The sequence below is a fragment of the Peromyscus californicus genome, unplaced genomic scaffold, assembly GCF_007827085.1.
Source record: "Peromyscus californicus insignis strain IS unplaced genomic scaffold, ASM782708v3 Scaffold_3__1_contigs__length_106647218, whole genome shotgun sequence".
In the NCBI taxonomy this organism is placed as follows: domain Eukaryota; kingdom Metazoa; phylum Chordata; class Mammalia; order Rodentia; family Cricetidae; genus Peromyscus; species Peromyscus californicus.
In genome coordinates this window covers 55,179,646-55,202,631 of record NW_026294551.1, presented here as the reverse complement: position 1 = coordinate 55,202,631, position 22,986 = coordinate 55,179,646, and the positions used below count along the sequence as shown (strand labels likewise).

At 50.1% G+C, this 22,986-nt stretch overlaps 1 protein-coding gene across 6 annotated transcripts in view; it reads left to right on the top strand.

Annotated features, from left to right (window-relative positions):
• The window catches only part of Gas7 (growth arrest specific 7), a 233,017-nt gene extending 218,066 nt beyond the window's left edge, over window positions 1-14,951 (top strand). For all 6 annotated transcript variants that reach the window (XM_052756809.1, XM_052756815.1, XM_052756810.1 and 3 more), the window contains 6 exons: window positions 1,151-1,229; window positions 6,289-6,417; window positions 7,789-7,912; window positions 12,042-12,121; window positions 13,561-13,659; window positions 14,290-14,951. In XM_052756809.1, the coding sequence (XP_052612769.1) occupies window positions 1,151-1,229; window positions 6,289-6,417; window positions 7,789-7,912; window positions 12,042-12,121; window positions 13,561-13,659; window positions 14,290-14,403 (625 nt within the window). In that variant the 3' untranslated portion in view covers window positions 14,404-14,951. The remainder of the gene's footprint in view (window positions 1-1,150; window positions 1,230-6,288; window positions 6,418-7,788; window positions 7,913-12,041; window positions 12,122-13,560; window positions 13,660-14,289) is intronic.
• Window positions 14,952-22,986: the final 8,035 nt, after the last annotated feature.

Genomic DNA, 22,986 nt, shown 5'->3' with positions numbered 1-22,986 from the left:
GCCTCCTGTTTGGAGCATCTCTTTGGAGCAGGGAGATGGCACCGTTTAGAGTGTACACTGCAAGCCACAGTGGGGTGCACAATCCAGAATCTGCTAGAGAGAAAGCATGCCCCTGCAGATGGCTAGGAGAGCCTTCTCAGTGTGGGGCTGCACCTGGGATGTCCCTGGACCCAAGTAGACCATCTGCGCCTCTCCTGGAGGCCAAGTGGCTGAGATCCGTGGGCTGGCTGCGAGAGAAAGGCCTTCAGAAACGAATCTGGTTTTTTCCTTTAGTTACCAGCATATATGTGTCCCCTCAGCAACAAGCCAGGGTGTGGAGTGGAAAGGTACCGGCACAGTGCTGGCCGGGAACCAACCCCACTGCAGCACATGCTGTGGGAAGGCACCCCGCCCTCTCACACCTCCCTGAGTCCTCGAGTGGCTCTGGGTTCCAACTATTTCTCCTGTCGCTAAGATGCTTGCTCCTCTCTTAGACACGGAAGCAAGGCCGGCTCACCTTGGCCTCGGTGGCTGAGTCTAGTCTCGTTCAAGTCCACAGTCTTGAATGTTCTATACCTCCTCAAGACATGGAGCCTAGACTTACCATCCCTTCTTAGGGAGGGCTGTAGCTTTGGACCAGAGCCCTTTCTGTGTAGCATGAATCTTAAAAGTTCTTATTAATAAAAAACAAACTCAGGGCCTGGTATTGGGGTGAACCCTGGAAGATCAGAGAAGCAGAACAAGCCACAGCCACCTCACCTTGCCAGTTTCCTCAGACTGGAAGCTTCTGAATCCTCATCCAAATGGATCTCAGCTGAACTGTGCTGCTCAAAAGCCTAAAAGCTTAACCAGCCTCTAGTTCCTGGTCCTCACACCTTATATACCTTTCTGCTTTCTGCCATCACTTCCTGGGATTAAAGGTGTGAGTCACCATGCCTGGCTGTTTCCAGTGTGGCTTTAAACTCACAGAGATCCAGATGGATTTCTGCCTCCCAAGTGATAGGATTAAAGGCGTGTGTGCCACCATTTACTGGCCTCTGTATCTAGTGACTGTTCTGTTCTCTGAACCCAGATAAGTTTATTAGGGTGCACAATATTTTGGGGAACACAATACCACCACGTCTCTGCCCACCCCCATCCCTGCCGTCTAACAGCCCCCTTCGTGTTGCAGCTCCCTGGGAGAAGCGTGGGCCCAAGTGAAGAAGAGCCTGGCCGACGAAGCTGAGGTTCATCTCAAGTTCTCCGCCAAGGTAACCCTCCCCTCCCTCCCGCCAGAGTTAGAGTAGGACACGCTGATGACTGGTTACCAGCTCTCTATTGCTTACATGGCTTGCCATTTTCCATGGTACCAAGTCCCCGAATACAGAGTTGGGAGGAGATGCCCGTAGCTCACCATTAGATGCTGTCCCCACTGAATAGACAGTGACAGAGATGACCGGACGTGTGCACCAAAAGCCCAGATAAGAGCATGGCTTTGGTGTTGAGAAAGGATTACCTTTTTTGAACATAAGTCTTAGTTTGTGATCACTGGTGCTTACTATAAAGTGAGTTCATTTAATTTCTTTTTGAATCATGGCTATTTTAACAAGCAGCTCACAGTGAGCTCTCAGGAGCCCTGGAAGGCAGGCAGCCCAGGGTCTGTGTGGTAGGAATGGATGCCTCCTGGTTCACTCAGGTGAACCCCAGCCTCTCTGTGTTGGTTTCACAGGCATGGATTGACACGGTAGTCAACTCTGTGTCTGGAACACTAGGCTATATCCAAGGGAAGATTTTCGAAACTCGAGTTGTTGTTGCAGAATTTCTGAATCTCCCCTCCTTTCTTTCATTTGATTCCAAGACACTAGAACCAGGGCTTTTTTGAGTTCAGGCGTGATTCGGTCCTGTTCATTTCACCACAGTCAACACTAAGCACTTGTAGAAGATGCTTAATAGATACCTTCAGATGAAATGAGTAAACAGAGCAAGAGTTCTCAACCTGTGGGTTGCGACCCCTTTGGGGGGGTCAAATGACTATTATGGGTGTTGCCTAAGACCACTGGGAATCACAGATATTTACATTATGATTTGTAACAGTAGCGAAAATACAGTTATGAAGTGGCAACAAAATAATTGTATGGTTGGGGGTCACCACACCATGAGGAACTGCATTAAAGGGTCTCAGTGTTGGGAGGGCTGAGAACCACTGCTATAGAGCCGCTGGCCATCTCCTCCCTGCCCCCCAGGCTTTCAGCTCTGTTCTGCCTCAGGATTTCTCCATTTCCCTGGCTTATACCTCCACATTTTCTCTCAGACCCTCAGCTCCTTTTAAGTGAAAACTAAGCTAAATGTCTCAGTGAGATCATTCACACTAAAGCATGTGTGACTGATGGCCTGCCCATTAACAGGCCTTCCTTTTCAAGAAAGAGAGGCCTTTGGGAGTGTCGCCCACCATCTTGACTGACCCTCTCTTCCCTCTGACCTCCTGCCACCACCAGACAACCACCACAGCCCTGGGTGCTATCTATTCAAGTGTTTGAACACCCAGAGTCCCCATGTTGAAGTACCGACTTTGTCATTTAAAGGTAGTATCCTCCAAGACATTGTTCTTTCCTGAGGCTTCCACGGTTGCCTCTCGCTAGCCTTCTCCTCACAGTGCTGTTCCCATTCGTCATTGCAGTTCCCTGCATTAGGGTCCCGGGCCATGTGCACTCTTGAAGGACAGGACCATGTCGCTCTCCCCAGCCCTCCCTCTGTGACGTTCAATGCACACAGAAGGATGGGATGACTAACTCAGAGGTCTGAGACCATGGGAGAGCTTTTCAGGGAACAGTGCCGCTTCTGGTTCCTGGCTTCTGAAGGGTGTGAGTGCCCGAGATGGAGCTGGTACCCGCACGTGAGTGAGAATTCCCAGCTCATAAGAGTATGCTCACCCCATGCAACCAAGCCCTTCCCCAGCACATTGGCATGGGAGCCCCCCATGAGGAGAGGAGGGAGCACTCTGAACCGGCTGCCTTCAGCGCCGCAGATGATGCAGCAGGTTATTTTTAAGCCATGGTTCATGAGTACCTTCCTTTCAAGGCTTCCCTCCCTCCTCTTGTCCCATCCCCCAGCAGTGCTGTTTTCCTTTGCATGAGGTGGAGGTGGAGGCCACCAACCACATCTCCAGCATTATACACAGGAAGAACCCAAACCTGAGGAAGCTCCTGCCCTTGCAGGGAACGCCACGGGAAGCATGCAGGCTGATTTCCCAAACACTCAGGCCGTTGTAAGCAAGGTTCACAGGCTCACAGACCCCGGCACTAAGGGTGGCTCATAGAGAAGGGGCATGCCAACACGGGGTGCAAACTTTAAACCATCAGCAATTCTGCTGCTTCTGGCCTGGGTGGGCTGATGACTCCAGGCTAGCCCAGTAGCCTCTTAATGGTGGCATGGCAATTTCTTAAGAGGAAGGGGGGACTCTGAGGACTGATTTGTCAGCCTTGAAGACTATGGTTCCCGAGGCACAAAACCTATTTTATGTCAGCTCCAAAAGGTTTATTGAAATTCTTCACCATCCGAATGCTCTGTGTCGAGGGTAAAAGCCTTTTAAGAAATGGGATTGCGTACAGCGTGCTCTCCAGCTTTGCCGGTCTCCTGGCTCAAGCCGGTGCTAATAGCAACAGCAATCTCAAGAAATGAGCTCGCTCCATTGGAAGGCAGTTAGAACCGGCCCCGTGAAAGAGGGGAGAAAAGACACATTCCTGCTGATGGAAGGAAACATGACCATGCAATAGGGGCATGTGCACAGGCAGATCTGAGGGCACGGGGTGGGAGGGTGGGAGGGTGGGGGGATGTGCGGTGGTGGGGTTTGCAGGGGGAGGGGGGAGATATGTGAGCCCAGCACTGTCACTAACAAGCTTTGTGAGCACCGGTGGGTTACTTGGCAGCCCCACAGTTCCATTTTTTTTTTCATGTGTGAAATGAAGAGTTCCAAGTGGGTCCATGGCTTTAATCTGGCCTGACTGTGACCACAGGAGGTATTTCACATGGTCACCAAGGACATGTGCGTACCCACCCCCATACCCACTCCGAGACACATATGTGTGTAGCCAACACAGACGCTTCTAACACTCTACTTTTATTCTGCCTAAAATACACCCTGACATTTTTTCTCCCCAAGTTGGCTCTTATTATTATCTCAAAAACCCTGGTCCTGACCCACCAAGTTGATTTCACAGCTAGTCACTCACCACTTGGAAATGCCCAGACCAGACAGTCACTGAAATCATTTCCAACTTGGAATTCTCTTCTGACGGGTGATGTGAAAAGAAGGGGTTGGGGGAGCCATGCCCCCCACCAATCAGCCCCCATAGTCCAGCCCATCTAGTACAGGCCTGACTGGCAACATATTCCCCAGAAACACTTTCAAGAAAGATCACTGTTGCCCTGCTGGGAGCAAAGGCTTCAGAGCTAAGGATGAATCTGAAAAAGACACTTAACCAAAGTTCTGAAGGAAAAAAATATTGGTTTTAAGAAGTCCTTAATATATGGGCTGGAGAAATAGCTCAGTGGGTAAAGCACTCGGTAACGCACAATCATGAGGACGTGAGTTCAAATCCCCGGAACAGAAAACTTGGTGCATGGAGTAAAAGCACTGCAGTTCATAGCAACCACCTTGAATCTCAGCTGCGACATTTGGGGCAGTGTCTGTTGGTGCTATGTGATGGGCATGTGCAGTGCAAAGTGCCATGTATTTGCAGAGCCAAGACTGCTATGAAGTCACGTCATGTGACACAGACAGCTTGGGTTCACCGCACGTCTGATTTTGAATTAGCTGTTGCCAAGTTTGTGTAAGACCCACATTCAGTTTTATGTCCCCATTAGGGAGCGCAACCCGCAGCTTAAGAAACTGGGTGTTAGCCGGGCGGTGGTGGTGCACACCTTTAATCCCAGCACTTGGGAGGCAGAGCCAGGCGGATCTCTGTGAGTTCGAGGCCAGCCTGGGCTACCAAGTGAGTTCCAGGAAAGGCGCAAAGCTACACAGAGAAACCCTGTCTCGAAAAACCAAAAAAAAAAAAAGAAGAAGAAGAAGCTGGGGGTTAAAATAAGAACACCCGAGACTTGGGTAATCTCTAGAAAAAAGACAAAAACCTAAGCAAGGGGAGACAAGAAAGTCTCCAGAACCTCAGAGCTGGGAGTCATCTGTTTGGAAGGCAGAGCTGGCTAGCCACAGACACCAATGGGACAGAGGGGGTCATGCTGAGGGTCTCCAAGGCACTGGCCCAGTGGAGTTATAGAAGGCTGAGTCTGGACAGGGGCTGCTCATCTCCAGGAGGTTGGGTATGGGGCACAGGAGAGCGCTAGACTGCCCTCTTGACTGTCCAGTTCTGGGCTTATTGATGCCCACTCTTGCAAAAATAAACACGTCATGCTTACAATCAAATCGAGTATCTTAAATGACATCTCAAGAAAGTGTGATGCGCGGTGGGAAAGAGGGAGGGTGCTTTAAAACCAGATGCCACCAGTTCGTCTTACTGCAGAGGACTCTTTCTTGGGCCCTCAGAAGGAACATGAGGACAGTTGACTGGGGTGGGGACAGGAAGTGCGCCTGCTCCCCTTAGTGCTTCTCAGGACAGTTGTCCTTGTGCATTCCCAAAGGGCCTCCCGACAGCCCCTGCCACCGTTTCCTGGAGGTCTGACCAGGCCCGGGTCATCTTTGTACTCCAGGCATGAAGCACATGATCCATAAATACAAATGATCTCAGATCACCTGAGTGATGGACAGCCTTTCCAGTCATCTGCCAAGCTTCACACAACAGTCACTCTAAGTGCCTGAGGACACAGGCAGGTGATGTGGTCTGCCCCCAAAAGACTCCCAGTTTGAAAAAGGCAGGAGAAGAGGATGCCCAAGCAAAGCTATTACTAGACAACTCTATATTGTGAAACACAAGTGAGGATATCCGTGCAAGGTTCCTTAGTGTGACTCAGTCACTGCACAGTGTACGTGCTGCAAGCCACCAAGTGTCAAAGACAAGATGTTGGAAAGAGGAGGAGCTGGCTGTTGTAGAGGCATAGAAAAGGAAGGCGTGAGCTAATGCGGTAACTGGAAAGTTCTGGGATAGCCATTTAGCACATGGCTATGCTACCTGGGACCTAAGGTGGCCAGTGCAGAAAGCTGATAAAGATGCTCATCTCTTTAGCCTTCTCTGGATGGTCTAGCCATCCAGACCACTGCCCCAGGGCCTGGCTTCAACAAGAGGGTGGGAGATCTTGCTCACACCCTAACACAGCTCGTAACTTGGTGCTGAGCATGCCTTCTCCACCCTCCTCCTTCTCCATCCTCCTCCATAGCTCCACAGCGAGGTGGAGAAACCACTGATGAACTTCCGCGAGAACTTCAAGAAGGACATGAAAAAGTGTGACCACCATATCGCTGACCTCCGCAAGCAGCTGGCCAGCCGCTACGCCTCAGTGGAGAAGGTGAGAGGCCAGGGTACCTCACTGGTAAACAGCTGGGGACTTGGAGGACAGAAACCAGATGTTGGTATCACAGCAGAATCCTTTGTCCTTGTATGCTGGAGTGGTGGGGGGAGTCCAAGGAACTCCCACCTATCCATGTGGCAGGCAGGAGTTGCTACCCCAGGACACTTGGATGACTCCCCCAAGGGCGACTGGGAGTAAGAAGAAGCTGAGGGTGAAATGGGAGTTGTAATGGCCACATGGGACAAGGCAACCCCTATTTCTGTGGACACCAAGTCAGATGTGCCACAGCTGCTCACATGGCTACTGCATCTGGGCCCCATCTTCAGGGGCTCCCTGAACTGGTCTCCCCTCCCAGGTGTGAAAAGAATCACCTTCCTATGGGTGGTCATCCCACAGGAGGCAGGGCTGATGGTGGCCGGCCCTGGAGGAACAGACAGTCTCCCCAGTGGCCTGATTGGGTGTCCTCTAGAACAGGAGTGGCAAGCCACTGCAGGTACCCAAGATGTGGCTACATCTCCACCAAAGGCTGAGAGTGGATGATGATGGTGGTGATGGTGATGATGATGATGATGATGATGGTGATGATGGTGATGATGGTGATGGTGGTGGTGGTGATGGTGGTGGTGGTGGTGGTGGTGATGATGATGATGGTAATGATGATGGTGGTGGTGGTGGTGGTGGTGGTGGTGGTGGTGGTGGTGGTGGTGGTGGTGGTGATGCAGGCACAGTAAGGGCTGAGGCTATGAGATAAGTAAATTGGTACCCACAACCTGTTGTGCACTGCTAGGAGGTAACTCAGGTAACCTTTATGGTCCCTTCCAACTCTTGAGAGACAGTGTTTCTTTTTTAATCTTTTTTTAATTATATTTATTCATATGTATGAGTGTTTTGCTCAGATGTATGTCTAAGCACCACTTGCTTGCCTGGTGCCCTTGGAAGTTAGAAGAGGGCATTGACTCCCCTGGAACTGCAGTTATGGATAATTGTGAGCCACCAAGTGGGCGCTAGGAATCAAACCCTGGGCCACCTACAAGAACAGATGTCCTGAACCACTGAGCCATTATCTCCAGCCTCAGAGACAGTGGCTTTAGGCTCACAGTACAGGCACATGCCCTGGAGGCAGCGTGGCCTCAGAGACTGACAGGTCACGTGCAGATGTGGCTGGAAAAGGGCGGGTAAGAAAACCCCAGCTAGGGGCTAGCCCTCTGGTTCCTTTGTGCCAGGGCGCCATCATCCACACAGGCAGGTAGGATGAGCATGGGTGAGTGGGTAGCAGGACCCTGAAGCCTGGCTGCGGCTTTATGAACAGCTTCTCTGGGCTTGGCTGTCTCCCCTCACCACACTCCCCACCTCCCACCGCCCCCACAGGCCCGCAAAGCCCTCACAGAGCGGCAGAAGGACCTGGAGATGAAGACCCAGCAGCTGGAGATCAAGCTGAGCAACAAGACCGAGGAGGACATCAAGAAGGCGCGGCGGAAGTCCACTCAGGCTGGTGAGCCCAGTGGTGTCCTAGCAGTACCAGCCCAAGGGAGGGGCAACTCTTCTTGTCAGGCTCCCACTCCTGTGGCGTGGTCCTTCTCATCTTCCCCCTTGAAGTATCCCTTGTGTCTCCTCCCTGCCCATGTCCAGGGATCTCAAGGGAAGGGAAAGGAAGCAGGCAAGCTACTCCAAGGTAGCAGTGAAGGCTGCCCAGCTCATCCTATTCCGCCCATGGCCTTTGGGTTTTTCCAAGCCCTGGATCTAGGTCTAGAGAGATCGACAGATTTCTCCATGCACCCAGAACTCAGGGACCTGACTCTGTTTGAAGAATGCAACCGCCAACCCACCCATCCAAATGCTCCACCTCCCCGGGGAGTTAGTTATACTGTGGAAGTGAGCTCCTGCCCTGAGGACAGAAGCCAGCAGCATTCAGTCTTAAAAGCATCCATATTTCAGAATTTGCCCTTATTGCTCCCGTAAGCCGGTTTCTGCTGCCACCTAGTGGTAACAATTAGCTGCTACACAAGACAGGAAGATAGGGCCTCAGAGTCTAGAAAATAACAACTTTCTCAAAGATGCCAAGTCTCTTGATTTCTGACGAACCTGCTGCAATTTGTATCATTCTAGAATAAAGTATCCACCTTGGATGGTATAAAATAAAGTGGTATAGAAATAAGTTGACAAAAATTAGATACATAATGACACATCCTGTCCAGAAACATTTTCATAAATTCCTGATATGTTTATTATAAATAGAGAGGGGATCCAAAAAGGGAAGACATATATTCAAATGAATTCATTAAATTAAAAAACAAAACTATATAGACACAGCAGTGTACAGCAAATGTTTCCATCAGTACACAGAGTATGCTATTCACCAGATATAATCCCCAAATAATTCTCTGAATTCATATAAATTGGATCATATTTTACTCTATCTTTGATCTTGCTTTGCAATTAATATGTCTTAGAAATAGCCCCCATCTCGCTCCCTCTAAAACTCTTTATACATCCAGTCATGCACATCAGACTCTTTGATTTTTATTGCTATGTTTTATTGTGCAGCCTCTGAGGGAACTCAGGGCCTCACACATACTGGGCAAGAACATTCCCACTGGGCTGCAGCTCCAGCCCCCAGGATTACATCCGAATTTATTCCATCATTCCTTTAATAGATTTTAGGACTTTGAGATTGTTTCTGAGTGTTTGCCCAGGACCAGAGATGCTGTGTTCGTTATCGGAACTGCAACTCTCTGCATATGTAAGAGCAGATCCTCCCATGGAGGGAATGAAAATGCTGGGTCAGAAGGTTTGATTCATTTTGACAGATATTTCCAAACTGCTTTCCAGAGAGGGTTCCACGGCTAACACCTATGACTACCTCTTCCTTGAATGCTTATTGGTATTGCCTATTATCAAACTTGAAACCACTGGTGTGCTGGCTATATATATATATATATATATATATATATATATATATATATATATATATATATGTATATATGTATGTATGTATGTATGTATGTATGTATGTATATGTATATGTGTATGTGTATGTATATGTATATGTATATGTATATGTATATATTATTTTGAAATTCTCTATAAGAGGGTTGAACATTCTGAAAATACACTCATGAATTATTTTACACACACACACACACACACACACACACACACACACACACACACACGAACTGAGGAACTCAAATCCCTGTTGAATGCTGTGTGTCATTCTTAGTGACTGACTGACAGGTTAGGTATGTGTTAGGAAAAGTCACCCCTGGTCATCCAAATTGCAAGTTTTCCCCATGGTTATCATTTGTCGTTTACTTTTGTTCTTTGAAGAAAAAGAAAGAAGCTTTTGTGTTTCTTTGTTTGCTTGCTTGCTTTTGTTTTTCCTCGCCTGGTTTCAGCAGCGGTTCTCTGTATAGTGACGTTCTCTCTGCGGTATCTGAGTTTGAGGAGGACTGACTTGGAGAGGCCTCCACTTGGAAGGAGGCACTGACATTTCTTCCCTTCTGGTCCTTTTCCTCTCCTTCTCTATCTCTCACAATGCTACTGAGAGGAAAGGTGTCCGGATTCTCAGGGGCTCTGCCATGAGGAGTATCTTGCTGTCTGTCTAGTCTCTATTCCAAGCACTTGGCACTTATCCACTCCTTTTCAAGATGACTTTTGTTGTTGTTTTGTTTTGTTTTTTTTTGAGACAGGGTTTCTCTGTGTGACCTTGGCTGTCCAGGAACTCATTCTGTAGACCAGGCTGGCCTCGAACTCATAAAGATCCACGGCTTCTGCCTCCCCAGCGCTGGGGATTAAAGGCATGCACCGTCACTGCTCAGCTAAGATGACTCTTTAAAGCTATAATGTCATACCTTGTTTCATGATGAAGAAACTGAGGCATGGGCAGATGAGGTGGCACACCCAGAGTCATGCAGCTTATGACGGTGGATCGATGCAGCCCTGGCATTCTGGTTCCAGAATCCACTCTCTCAACTGGCACTTTGAGGAAGGGTCCAGTCTCTATCTCTTGGGCTGCCACAGGAAGGCAACAGCCTTCCCCACACGACTTTCTGGTGCTGCAGATAGTCCTGAAACATGTTCTCAAAATCAGGATGGACATATAGGGCACTAGAAGACCCACAGTGTATGCTCAGAGGGCAGCATGCTGGCCCCATTCTAGAGCAAGTGACGTCATGGTGGAAGTTAAGGGACAGAGATGTATCGATGCGCTTCCCTCTAGCTAACGCTCCTTGAGCCAAAGGGGCAATCATTGGCCTTGGCCAGGAACTAAATGAAGAGAACACTTAGCACAGCTGTTTCCAAAGCACAGAACTCGTGGTCTATCTGTGGTCGGGGCATGAGGATGCTGAGCTGGTCTTGAGTTATATGGACACCTCTCCCTGTTTTCCTCCACTTTCCCATCAGAAGGCACATGAGTAAGAGTTATGTCAAAGGAATGACTTTCAATCTCTTCAAATGACTGGATTCAACTCAGAGAATTCCTAGAATCGCCTGTTGATTTATTAGAGTGAGTCACTTGGCTCACAGGCTTCTCCCAGCGTGAGCGGAGACCACGGTGCTCCGTTCTCACCAGAGCCACATTCACACAGTGCAGAGCACTTCCGTGTCTGCTCCTCTGACACACCCCTCACCACAGGTTTGGGGGAAGGTTGGCTTCGGGTTCAGCAGGTCTGGGGTACATCCTGAAGCCCTGCACCTGTCACGGGTCCCCAGGGTTACCTGGTGCCATTGGTTCACCAACCGTGCTTCGTGTAGCAAGGCTCTGGGGTGCCAGCATCCTTACTAATATTTTGTAATCACCTCATAGTTCAATTTTGTTCTAATTTTAAAAAACGTTTGAGATACACGTCATTACAGAAATCAGCCATGTGTTAGCCGTGGAGCGGTAGTGGTTGTATGGTCAGACTGCTGTTATAAAACAGAATGCTGCATGAATGCTTCCCTCTGGTTCAGCCTGACTCAGTTTCCCCAGGCTTCCACTCATCTGCTCTAGTGCTCAGCCTTGTACCAGTACTGGGCAGTGAATGAGCCATGACCACAGGATATTGTGTTGGGATTCAGAATGCTGTCCCTTCTCTCTCTCTCTCTCTCTCTCTCTCTCTCTCACACACACACACACACACACACACACACACACACACACACACACACACGACTTGCAAACTTCTCTCTTTGGGGAGAGAGAAGATACTGGGGATTCTACCTGGGCCTCGCATTCACTAGGAAGGCATTCTTACCACTGAGCTACATCCCTAAGTTACCCATCCTGACCTTGAACTTGCAGTCCTAATGCCTCAGGCTCCCAAATGCTGAGATTACAGATGTGTACTGTGGCACCCAGAGTCAAGTGTAGTCTCTTCATGAGAAGCCCCCTGCCTGAATTCTTGGGATCTGCCATCGAGTTCAGATGGGCACTCTGTGGCTCGTCCCCTATGGTCTGCCCCCTTCTTTCGTCCACTCCCTTCTTCTCTTCTTCCCCCTTCATTCGCTGACTTTGCAATGACCACCATGACTCTGGGAGAAGAACAAGCATAACCATGGGCATGGGCAGAGAAGGGTAGCCGTAGTGGAGACAAGGTGGCATGTAACAGGGCATGATGGTGACTGTTGGCTTTTCCCAGGCGATGACCTCATGCGCTGCGTGGACCTCTACAACCAGGCCCAATCCAAGTGGTTTGAAGAGATGGTGACGACCACATTGGTATGTGAGCAGATGGTAAAGAGGCAGGTGCCCAAGCAGCCCTGGGCGGCGGGGGGTCGGGGGGCAGCGGTCATGGGAGGATGGACTGGTGGTTAGAGCGAAGATGGTCATTAGATCTCTCTCAGCCCTGGAGTCCAGCCCTCATTCTATACCTGCCCATGGATACAAACTCCTGCTCTAGAGCTCCCTGCTCTGTGAACTCAGCAAGGGCCTGGTCTTGCTCAGTTCTCCTTTGTCTGTCCACTGAGGTGTCAGGATTCACCAGGAATTTCCTCATCTCAGTGAACCACAACCCTGCTGTGAAAAACAGAGAAGCAGTGGAAAGTGGACACTCTCTCCCCAACACACACACTCACACACACACTCACACACATACACACACTCACACACGCATACACACACTCACACACACATACACACACTCACACACGCATACACACACAAACACATAAACACACACACACTCAGAACTTCAGGTCCTTGATAGAGGGGTCCCTAGGAGACACCTGAATGGGAAGACTGGGGAGCTGTAGAGGGCCTGTGATGGAAGACCATGGTGCAGACCCTGCATGCTAGCCCGTACGTTCCTTTTAAAGGGTCAGTTGTCTCTCCTTGTTGGCCAGACCCGCCTTGAAGGACAGTAGTGCATGGCTGGTACTTGAAACAAGCGGGAGAAGGCGGCAGCATCACGGCCACTGTCCATGCTACCATCCCAGTGTCCAGTGCCACCCCTTCCCATGCGCTAACCAGCTTCCTTCTCCAGGAGCTAGCCCACCTAGGAAGATCAGCAGCCTCCTTCAGGGGCAGTGCCCTGCTTTTCCTCTCCTCCATTAATCTTCTAATTAAACCCCCTTCTTTACCTCCCTTCCAGGTTAATCACCTGGGCCGTGACCTAGTTACCCACAGAATAACAGCCTAATCCCCTAAAGTCACGGAACCAGCGAGAACCCACCACCACCAAGCCTCTCCACTCTCCTCTGACAATGCTAGCACATTCCCAGGCTGCTTTGCTCCCGGCCCTGCTCTTCTTTTCCCCTCAGCACTAGGAGTGGGTAGAAGCCAGAGAGCTTGAGGAGCTGAAGCTGACCTGTTGCTCCCCCGTCAGCTGGAGAGCATCACAGATCCCAGCTTACATGTTGCTCCATGATGCTTTGGGCCAATAGGGACAACCGTAGATCCGTTCTCTCTGAGTCCTAGTGAGGGTACTCAGGGACTCTGCATGTGCAGAGTTCCACGTAGAGCCGGGAGAGACACTCTTATGACTCTCATTTTCACCCTGAGGATTGACTGCTTCTTCAGGAGAGCCCAGAGGTTCATATAGGTTGGGGATCCACAGCCTTGTGCATAGAATACATGGTAGCCGGACACCTGCCTGGTGGGAAGGTCCCTGAGTTAGGGATGTGCTCAGGGGCCTCTGGTCCTCTCTTCTTCCTCTATAGGAGCTAGAGCGGCTGGAGGTGGAGAGGGTGGAGATGATCCGACAACATCTGTGCCAGTACACACAGCTGCGGCATGAGACAGACATGTTCAACCAAAGCGTGAGTTCCCCGTCTCTGCACTAAGGCTAGCAGGACAGACTTAGCATGACTATCCAGAGGTCCATGTGATCCATTCCTAGCACACATATGAGGCAGGTTCTCCTGGGGGCTACTCCAAGGACCAAAAAACAAACAAACAAAAAGGCTATAATTGGTTTGGTTTGGTTGTTTTAGGCTGTATCTGGTTAGGCCTTTGAATATATGATCTTTCTGCCTCAGTTTCCCCAGTACTGGGATCACAGTTATGTGCTTTATTCAGCTTTACAATGGTTAAAATAACCAAAGAGATTTGTCTCCCATGTGAACTTGCTTCAGAAAACAAACCAAATACAACTTCTAAAACAATGACCAACGCCTGAAGGCTAGTCTCTTAGCCAAGGGAAGGCAGATAGAGGAAGAGGTCCCCTTTAGGACAGCCTGCCCTCTTCTCCAGGCCTGAGGTCTGTAGATCAGCTCTACCTCTCACTGTGTTCTACACTTTCTCACCCTCAAACCACCTCCACGGGGCCCTGGAACCTTCTAGAAGGGCTGAGCTGAGGTGGTTCTCCAACTTCGGCAGCGTGGGACCTCGGGGACCTCCCAGTTCAGCTGCCACCTCTGACAGTGACCCCTCCTCTGTGTCCCTTGCAGACAGTCGAGCCTGTGGACCAGCTGCTGAGAAAAGTGGACCCAGCCAAAGACAGGGAGCTCTGGGTCAGAGAACACAAAACGGGCAACATTCGCCCAGTGGACATGGAGATCTAGACGCGCCTGGGTGGTCCTGGGGGTCCTGCTGAGGAGAGGGGCTGGGGGTCCCACGGAGGAGTGGATTTGCCCTATTACCTGCTGACCTGTCCGCAGAGGAGAAAAAGAGCCGGTGATTCTAGAAAGAGGACCCAGCCAGGGGCTCCCCCATATTCCCAGGCCCTAAAGATGGACCCACAGCCCTGACTCCATCTCGAAGACCGAAGCCTCCCCTCCAACTCCCAAGTTGTGCTTGTCACTAGAGGCTAGAACCCTGGGATCCTGCTGAGTTCCACCGGGGTGGTCATCCCACGCCTGGGCCCCGGGTATCCAGAGCCTGTCCCCCAGCTGGCTTCTCATCTCCAGGGCTATGGAAGAGGAAGGGAGGGAGGTCTCTGTCTCCAAACAATGTCAGAACCAGAATCAAGGATAGGAGGCACAGAGCAGGTCACAGCCCGCACCCATTTTTTTCAGTCCTCCCTACTTTCCCCCATTGCATTCTGGGAGCCCACATCTATTTTTTCATCCCCCATACAGGGCAGTGGCGCCGGGGGGGGGGGGGGGGGGGGGGGGGGGGGGGGGGAGTGTCTTCCCAACCCAACTCTGGAGAGGTCAGGACAGAACTACCTCAGTTGGCACCACCAGATCATGGCTTCCATCTGTTTCAGATCAGGCATTGGCTATAAAGTCTACAGCGGAAGTCCCAATCTGCCCTTCCTTTCAGCCTCTTTCTCAAGGAGGAAGCTCCCCACCTTCACCCTGACACTCCTTCCCAGACTCAATAGAAGATGTTTCCAAAGTCCTCAGGCAGCTGTGTGCATGTTCAAAGGCTTTGTGGGTGGAGTCTCAGAAAGTCTTGTCTGCCACATGCCCACTTCTCCTCAACACTATGACAGCCTCGTCCGGAGCTCGCCCAGACTGCTGACCACAGGTCATGTGGGATGGCGGTCAGGGTCAGTCTTGGTTTTTCTCTGACGGTTCCAGCTGTGGATGTGCGTGATGGGGTAGGAACAACTGTCCCCCTGACTGGCACTGGACAGCAGTGCAGACTCTTGTGGCTGTAGGTTATTACCACCTAGGAGAAGGAACTTTGGGAAGTCACATAGTCAGGAGGGGGCCAGATTCTAGCTGGGAACTTGTACCCTGGGAGGTCATCCTTCCTCATCTTTCCCACAGGTGACTTTGTATTTGACTTGTCTATCTCCCCAGAGGGCAGAATCCTCTGAGCCGAACTCACATCTTTCAGTCGTACACGCTAATAGCAGACAGTTTACTAATCTCGACCCTTTTGGGCACCTCATCCACAGAACCCTCTCTCATGGTTCTTAGGAGGATGCCTAATACACTAAAGCAAACTAAGCATTGTCACTTTTCTTACTGAAACATCTCAACCACAAAGGCCATCGTGAGGACATTTCACCAACCTGTGCTCCGCATCCCAGGGCTCAGCATGAACCGTGATACCAGCTCTCAATATTAGGATATTATTTCCTGGTTTCTGTATTTAAAAAAAAAATGGGTGCTAGTGCTTTAGCAACCTAATTTGTGAGTGACGGTCAAATTCTAAGTCTTGTCATACACAGGGTTTTGGGGTACCACAGTGTGGCTCATGACTTTGTTCCCTTACCCCCATCAAAAGGGTTCAGCGTCCTCTGAGATGTTACTTCCTCCAGCAAAACCCCAGTTGGCTGATGTGATCCAATTCATTCTGAGGCCATTCCTTCCTCATTGCCAACTCACCTCCTTTTCAGTTTGTCCACATACATCTTTTCCTCCTTGTCCCCCTCTTCCTTCCATCGTTCGTTCATGAAGCGTTTTGTTATAGACAAGCAATGTGTGATCCCTCTGAGGACAGGCTATGGCTCTGTCATCCAAACAAGCCCTCAGACCTGTTTTGTGTAGACTCACCTCTTCCTGAGATAATGTCAGCTTTCCCTCTCTGCCCCTTTGAGTTCTCAGAGGTACTGGATGTATGCTGGTTTGTCTGCATCTGTTCATTTTGCACACTCATTTTCTCAGTGAATGCTTGGAACTGGGTGCTAAGTGCTGGAACTAGTCTTGTGTCTAAGGGGACACTCTCCAGTCTGCCCCACCCACAGGTAGAACAGGTGTGTTTAGACCCTTCCAGAGAGAAGGTAGAATTCCACTTTACACTCGGATCCTTAAAGTATTAACTGTGCTAGGAGGTCTTAATCCAACAGTAAGATCTGAGTCTCGTAACTACCAAACTCATACCCAGCTCCAATTTCAAAACCGGCTTTGATTGTTTCTCAGTACCTTTCCTTGTGCTACAAATAGGAAGAGTGAGAACATGGAGGACGAGGGTACCAGGAAATGAGACCCAGAACTATGAGTCAAGTGTCCAACCGCCTTCACAGCACCCTGTGGGTGAAATCAAGAAGATTGAGAACCTGAAAGTACATACCGGAAGTGGAGTGTTCAAGCTATTGTTGGGGTCCTTGTTCTGTTTGCAGGGCTAGGGACCCAACCCAGAGCTGCATGTATCTAGTCCAGTGTTCTACCACTTAACTACCGCCAGCCCTGTTATCATGTGTTTGTGAACATGTCAGTGCTTAAGTTCTGAAAGGATTTGGCTGGGTTTGTTCAGGGTGGGCGGGCATCCATTGTCCAGGCTGAGAGCAGTACAGCCCTTTCTACCTGCCCCCGCCCAGGAGTGCATTCACTTAAGCTTTGTCTGCAAAAGCCTGATTTAAAAAAAAAAAAAATCTCTAAAATGAATGTTGTTCCAAAAAAAAAAAAAAATGGGTTGGTTACCATGACAACCTCCAGGAAGAGATACTTGTTACCCTTCATTATTTTCAAGTACTTTTGAACAATCCCACAGGGTACAGGCCATTTGAAGGATGTGGACAGCAGCCCTGAGCTGTCTCTGAGACTGCTGTGGGGCCACCTTTCTACCTCCACACAAGACCCTGTTGTCTCAGGAGGATCTCTGTGATGGTTGGTTAATAGCTGAAGCGGAGTATTCGAATTCCTGATGGGGTTTGTGTCGATTCCCTCTGTGAAATCCAGCCAGTTGCCAGGGTAGTGGATGGGTACATGAGACTCTTGGCTAAGCCAAAGCCCCTTCATGGAAATACAAGCCATAAAACTCAAAAGGTGTCGAAAGACCTTGGCTTGTTAGGGGGCTTGCTCCCAGCTGTGAGTAGCCTTGACAAGGAAAACTTAAGGGTCTGAAGACCTGCTGTTATTATGAAGCTAAGGAAGGCATTTTACAGATACAAAGTGAGGAAGCAGGTCAGCTGCCTGGTGGCTTAGCCTGGAGACGCCCTCATCCCCATAGTTCATATGCCAAAAAGTAACCTTCCACCTCCCCTTCTCAAGGTAACTGAGGTGTGATTAAAATATAGTAAAATTCACCCTTTCAAGAAATGCAATTCTTTGAACTTTAACATCTAGGATCTTGTCACCACAACCAAGATTGGCATGTCTTCATGTCAGTTCCCTTTTCCCACCCCTGATCTAGCAACCAGATCAATGTTCTGTCCCTATAGTTCTGCCTTTTACTACAATGCCATGTAAATGGAGCCACACCGATACAACCTTCTGAGTCAGCCATGATACTGTGTGTGTCATAGAGTGTGTCCCTTTCACTGCTGAGTAGAATTCCATCACATGGGTGGACCCCAGGGTTTCCTTAGTTTTAAAATGAGGGGTTTTTTTATGCTCTGGAAGTCACAGCCCCAGACCCCCAGTCTGTTTGTATAACTGATTCCAACCCATGGCTTCCTACATGTCTGGGGCCCCTTCCCCAGACCCCAGCGGTGACCTTGAGTGGTCCTGATGCTACACTCACTTTGTTGGTGATTCTAGTTGGGGGTCCGTACGGAAAGCAGGAAGGGGTGGCAACAGAGTGTCACCCTCCACTGAGGCAGCAGTATACCTCTCAGTGCAGGAAGATCCTGTCCCTCAGGGGGCTGTCACCTCAGTCTTCGGGGCCTGGCGTTTATTGAGCAATGACCCCTGGGCACAGTTTGTCCCTTCCCTGAATCTGTTGTGTCATCTGCCAACTGAGGGTGCTTGTCCTCGGAGGTCTCTGAGGCCTTCTGATCCGGTGTTCTCCCCATCCCCTCACTGCCTGTTTGCACCCTATGCACGTGCTCATGTGGTAACCTGGTGTCATCTGCACAGCTGTGGCCAGAATCCTCATGAGGGGCACTTTTCTAGGCAAACCCAAATGGAACGAAATCGTGTCACAAGCTGAGAATTAATTAGTTCCTCTCAGAACTGTTCCAAAGAAACTGTAAAGTCAGTACCAGTACCTTCTGGGTCTGTCCCCAGGAGTCAAGACAGCTATAACAACAGGGCCAGCAGATCAAGTCCTTATTTCTGGCTGTACTTGGACTTGCCAGCAGTCACACCAAGACTAGCTTGAGCAGGGCCCTGGCTGGGGCTTACTCCTCCAGGCTGTGGGCGGGGGGCCCCATGGGGCCTACTCCTCCAAGCTGTCTTGGTCGGTTACTGCTGAATGAAAAGTGGATCCTAGAAGGGAGCTTGTGAAGCTCCAGGTAAACTGAGGCATTCCTAGATTCAGGTGAGGGTCAGAACTGGGGAGTCAGAACCCAAGGGTCTCATATGGGAGGCAAAGCTGTTAGGACCCCTCAACTGCTGGTTAGTCATTTCTAAGGTGAAGGACCTGCTTCAAGGCGGGCTCCAACAGGGAACCAAGATCAAGGCTCCCCTGTCCTAATCTTCTCGTGCTAAGTGTGCCTCTCGGGGACTGAACTATGGGGGCTTGGGCTGGGGGAGTGGGATGGCCTGTAGATTCTTACAGGGTGGTGTGGCCCCTTTGTGTTTGAGGGGAGTTCCCAATAGTGACCCTGGGGCAGAAAGAAAGAAAGAGCTGAGATGTTTCCCAGTTTTTCCTGCACCCCAAGGTCATACCCTGTCAGGACTTCTATGTGCTCCCCTGTCCCTCCCCTGCAGCTTCCTCAGCAGGCAGGTTTTTGGACCCAGGCACCAACATTCCAAGGGACACCAGCCAACCTGGGTGAGGGCCCCAACTCTGTGTGTCTTTCCCTTCCCTGGGGAAAGAGATGTCCAGCGGCATTCCTTTGCAACCTGAGCACATCAGCAAGCCCCATGAACGTGGAATTTTCTAACAAAATAAATTTGCTTGTTTGGTCTGTTTTCTGTAACTTTTGCTAAATACTTTATACATTTTTAATGTTGAAAAGCGGTGTTTCCTGCCAGCATTCCTCACCCAGGATGAATGTGTTTATTCCACGCTGTATATCTTTCCGTGCTCCGGCTGCCTAGACCAGTAAATAAAATGGATGTAATATAAGTTGTAAGTAACACTGTCAAAACTGATCCCATTGGAGGCTGTACGCCTCCCCTACCCCATAATAGCATCTGTGTGTATTAATTCTAAAGAATTAAATGTTTAAATTAGAGTTTAAATTTTGAAGGCGTCTGCTATGTATAATTGACCCACACTATTATCAAGTGTTTTTAGGAAATTCAGTGCCATCCTTCCCCCTCCCCCTCCTCCATCTCTGTGTACACTTGAGATGCTTAGATTTGTCCCATGAAAAATAAACTCTCCAGAGACGATGAGTCCCCTAGGGACCCTCTTTCCTAGAAGGCCACATACTTTCCTTCCTACAGACAAGTCTCAACATTCCTCTGGACTCTAGACACTGACGATGCTTTCATCTTGATGACTTAGTTGAAGGACAAAGGACCCCTGGACCTGGATACCCAGATGGACATGTTACTGGTCCCAGCCTTGTGCATCCTACTCCCTGACTTCCTGTTTCCCATCCTCCTCTGGGGTTGCTGCTATTGTCTCTTTACTCATTCCTCCATTCATGTCTTCAACAACTACTGAATGTGTTTCATGTCACTCTCCTCTCTGAGTGCTGGTGAATTCCGTTGGTGAATGGAACAAACAGCCTTTGTGCTTTCTGGATAAGAGGAACAGATAGAAAAAGCCCAGGGAGCTAGTAAGGGCATCACTCTGAGCAGCTGCAGAACATAAAGTGTGGAGGGACCAGGATGGCAAGGCTGGGTGTTAAACCAGGGTGGCTGGAGTGGCCCTGGAGCGAAGATCTCAATTGATTAGGCACAAGCAGATGAGGGAGGGAGCCTGACAAGTTTCAGGGAAGAAAGTTCTAGACCAGTGTTTCTCAAGCTGTGGGTTGCGACCCCTTTGAGGATCGAACAACCCTTTCACAGGGGTCGAACTTCAGACATCCTGCACATCAGATATTTACATTACGATTCATAACAGCAGCAAAATTATAGTTATGAAGTAGCAATGAAATAATTTTATGGCCGGGGGCAGGGGTCACCAAAACATCAGGAACTGTATTAAAGGGTTGCAGCATTAGGAAGGTTGAGAACCACTGTTTTAGAGGAAGCCATGCTAAATGTTTGAGACCAGTGTGGCAGGAGCAGAGGAGAAAGCTGGGAGAATCCACTCAGGGAAATGGGGGCAGGATGGGGCAGGGAGAGTCTACAGGGAGGCACTAGCTGCTGTAAACCTTAGATGTTACCTCTAGAGGATGTAGGCCTCTTCACTGTAAATACCAACACTGAAAAGGACACATGCAGGCCGGGCGGTGGTGGCGCACGCCTTTAATCCCAGCACTCGGGAGGCAGAGCCAGGCGGATCTCTGTGAGTTCGAGGCCAGCCTGGGCTACCAAGTGAGTTCCAGGAAAAGGCGCAAAGCTACACAGAGAAACCCTGTCTCGAAAAACCAAAAAAAAAAAAAAAGAAAAGAAAAGGACACATGCTAGGAGGGGGAAGTGCTGCTCCCTACAGGGGGTGTTCACCACATGTGGGTTTGGGAGAGCAGTCAGGACCTGGGTGTTCTTTGGAGACAGAGCCAAGGTCTTGGTAGGTGGAAGTGGAGTAGAGCAGGCAGAGAAGTTCTGAGCTGACTCTCTGAGAATCTGGGTCCAGGCAGGAAGGACAGGCAGCCGTTTCCCACAGTGAGGATGGCTGTCCTTGAGAGCCCTTACCAGGCTGAATTACCACTGCTCCCCTTTCCGCTGCCAATACAGACTGTTGGAAGCCCTGACTCCCGGCCAGGGGTTGTCAAGGGTCCCCTTGTCCTTAGCTCAGAGCAGGAGATGTGGAGGAATGTGATGAGGGCTGGGGTCTGAGCTCATAAACAGATGAGCTTTGCTTAAGGATGGGATTCAGAGCTGGCCTCTAGGGAGCCTTAGGCTACTTGGTCCAGGCGAGGCCAAAAGGAGTAACACAAGACAGCCATCATCTTTCTTTGGGGGCACCAGGCAAGTTTATGGGCCCAACTCAGACTTAACAAATCGGTTCACAATACATCATCTTCGGCAAACTTGTTTGGCTGAGGAGCATGAGTGCTGCCTCTGAAAGAAGATGTTTATGCAGGTTTTCAAACAAACCTCTGGGTCATGACCCCTCACTCTCAGCAGCATCAACACAGCTGCCTGTGGTCCTTCTGGGGATCCCCTCCTGCAGGGGGTCCCTCCAGGGCACAGCAACCTGAAGAACAGAGATGGGACCCAGCTGCCTCCCACCTGCTTTCTCCTGGACAGGAATGCCCAGGTCTCTCTGAGACCTCCCCCACCCTCTTCACTGTCAGATCTCCCCGTTGCCATGGCAACCCCAGATCCTCACCTTTGGAAATGGAGAGTCCGGGCCTCTGCAGGCAGCCTCTTTGAGAGCAAGAGAGGGGAGAGTGCGTGAGAGAGCCAGTGAAATAGAAAGAGAGAGGAGGGAGGGGGGCAGGCTGCTGTAATACACAGAGCCTAGAATTAGCAAACTTGGACTCTGTTTCTGAATTTGCCATTCAGGAGCGGTATAAGCCCAGGCCAGAGACCGGTCTTTGGAGGCACCGTTTTTGACTTGTGACCAGGTGGCAACCTTGCCTCGTAGGCCAGATTCGTGAAGACAACCTGACACCCTGGAGGTACTTTAAAACATACGCATTATTAGCGTGTGTGCACACACACGTGTGCCTGTGTGGTGGTCAGACAATAGCAGACTCTCCTTCTCTCGTGTGGCTTTTGGGGGTCACACTCACTGTCAAGCCTGCAGGACAACCGCGTTCACAGCGGCCCATCTGTCCGGTTCACCGGGATGCTCGTCTAACCAGCTCTCAGACAGGACTCAGAGTTTCCTCCCTTCCCCCAGGGGGATGGTAGGCTACACCGCTGTTCCATAATTGCATATGCTTCCAGTGCGGCCTGGGGTGAGTGGGTGAGTGGGTCTTCAATGGAACTGGCCCATTTCTAATCATATTTGAGAGCAAACGCCTCCTGGAGGGGAGTGAGGGTGCAGGAGAGAAAGCACTAGGAAAGTACTAGGAAATAATATTCTCTCCTAAGCTGTGGAAAAGGACTCTCTCTCTCTCTCTCTCTCTCTCTCTCTCTCTCTCTCTCTCTCTCTCTCTCTCTCTCTCTCTCTCGCTCTCTCTCTCTCTCTCTCTCTCTCCTTAATATTTCCTGAAAACTCCTCTGGTAGCTCATTGGGTAGGATGTGCATGTGGGTGGGGGTGGGGTGGCAGCGGGGCGCGCGGGTTGTGGTGGGGGGTAAGCCAGCACTTTGATGTGTGACCTTCTATGTCTTTCCTAAGCAGTGCCAAGATGGAT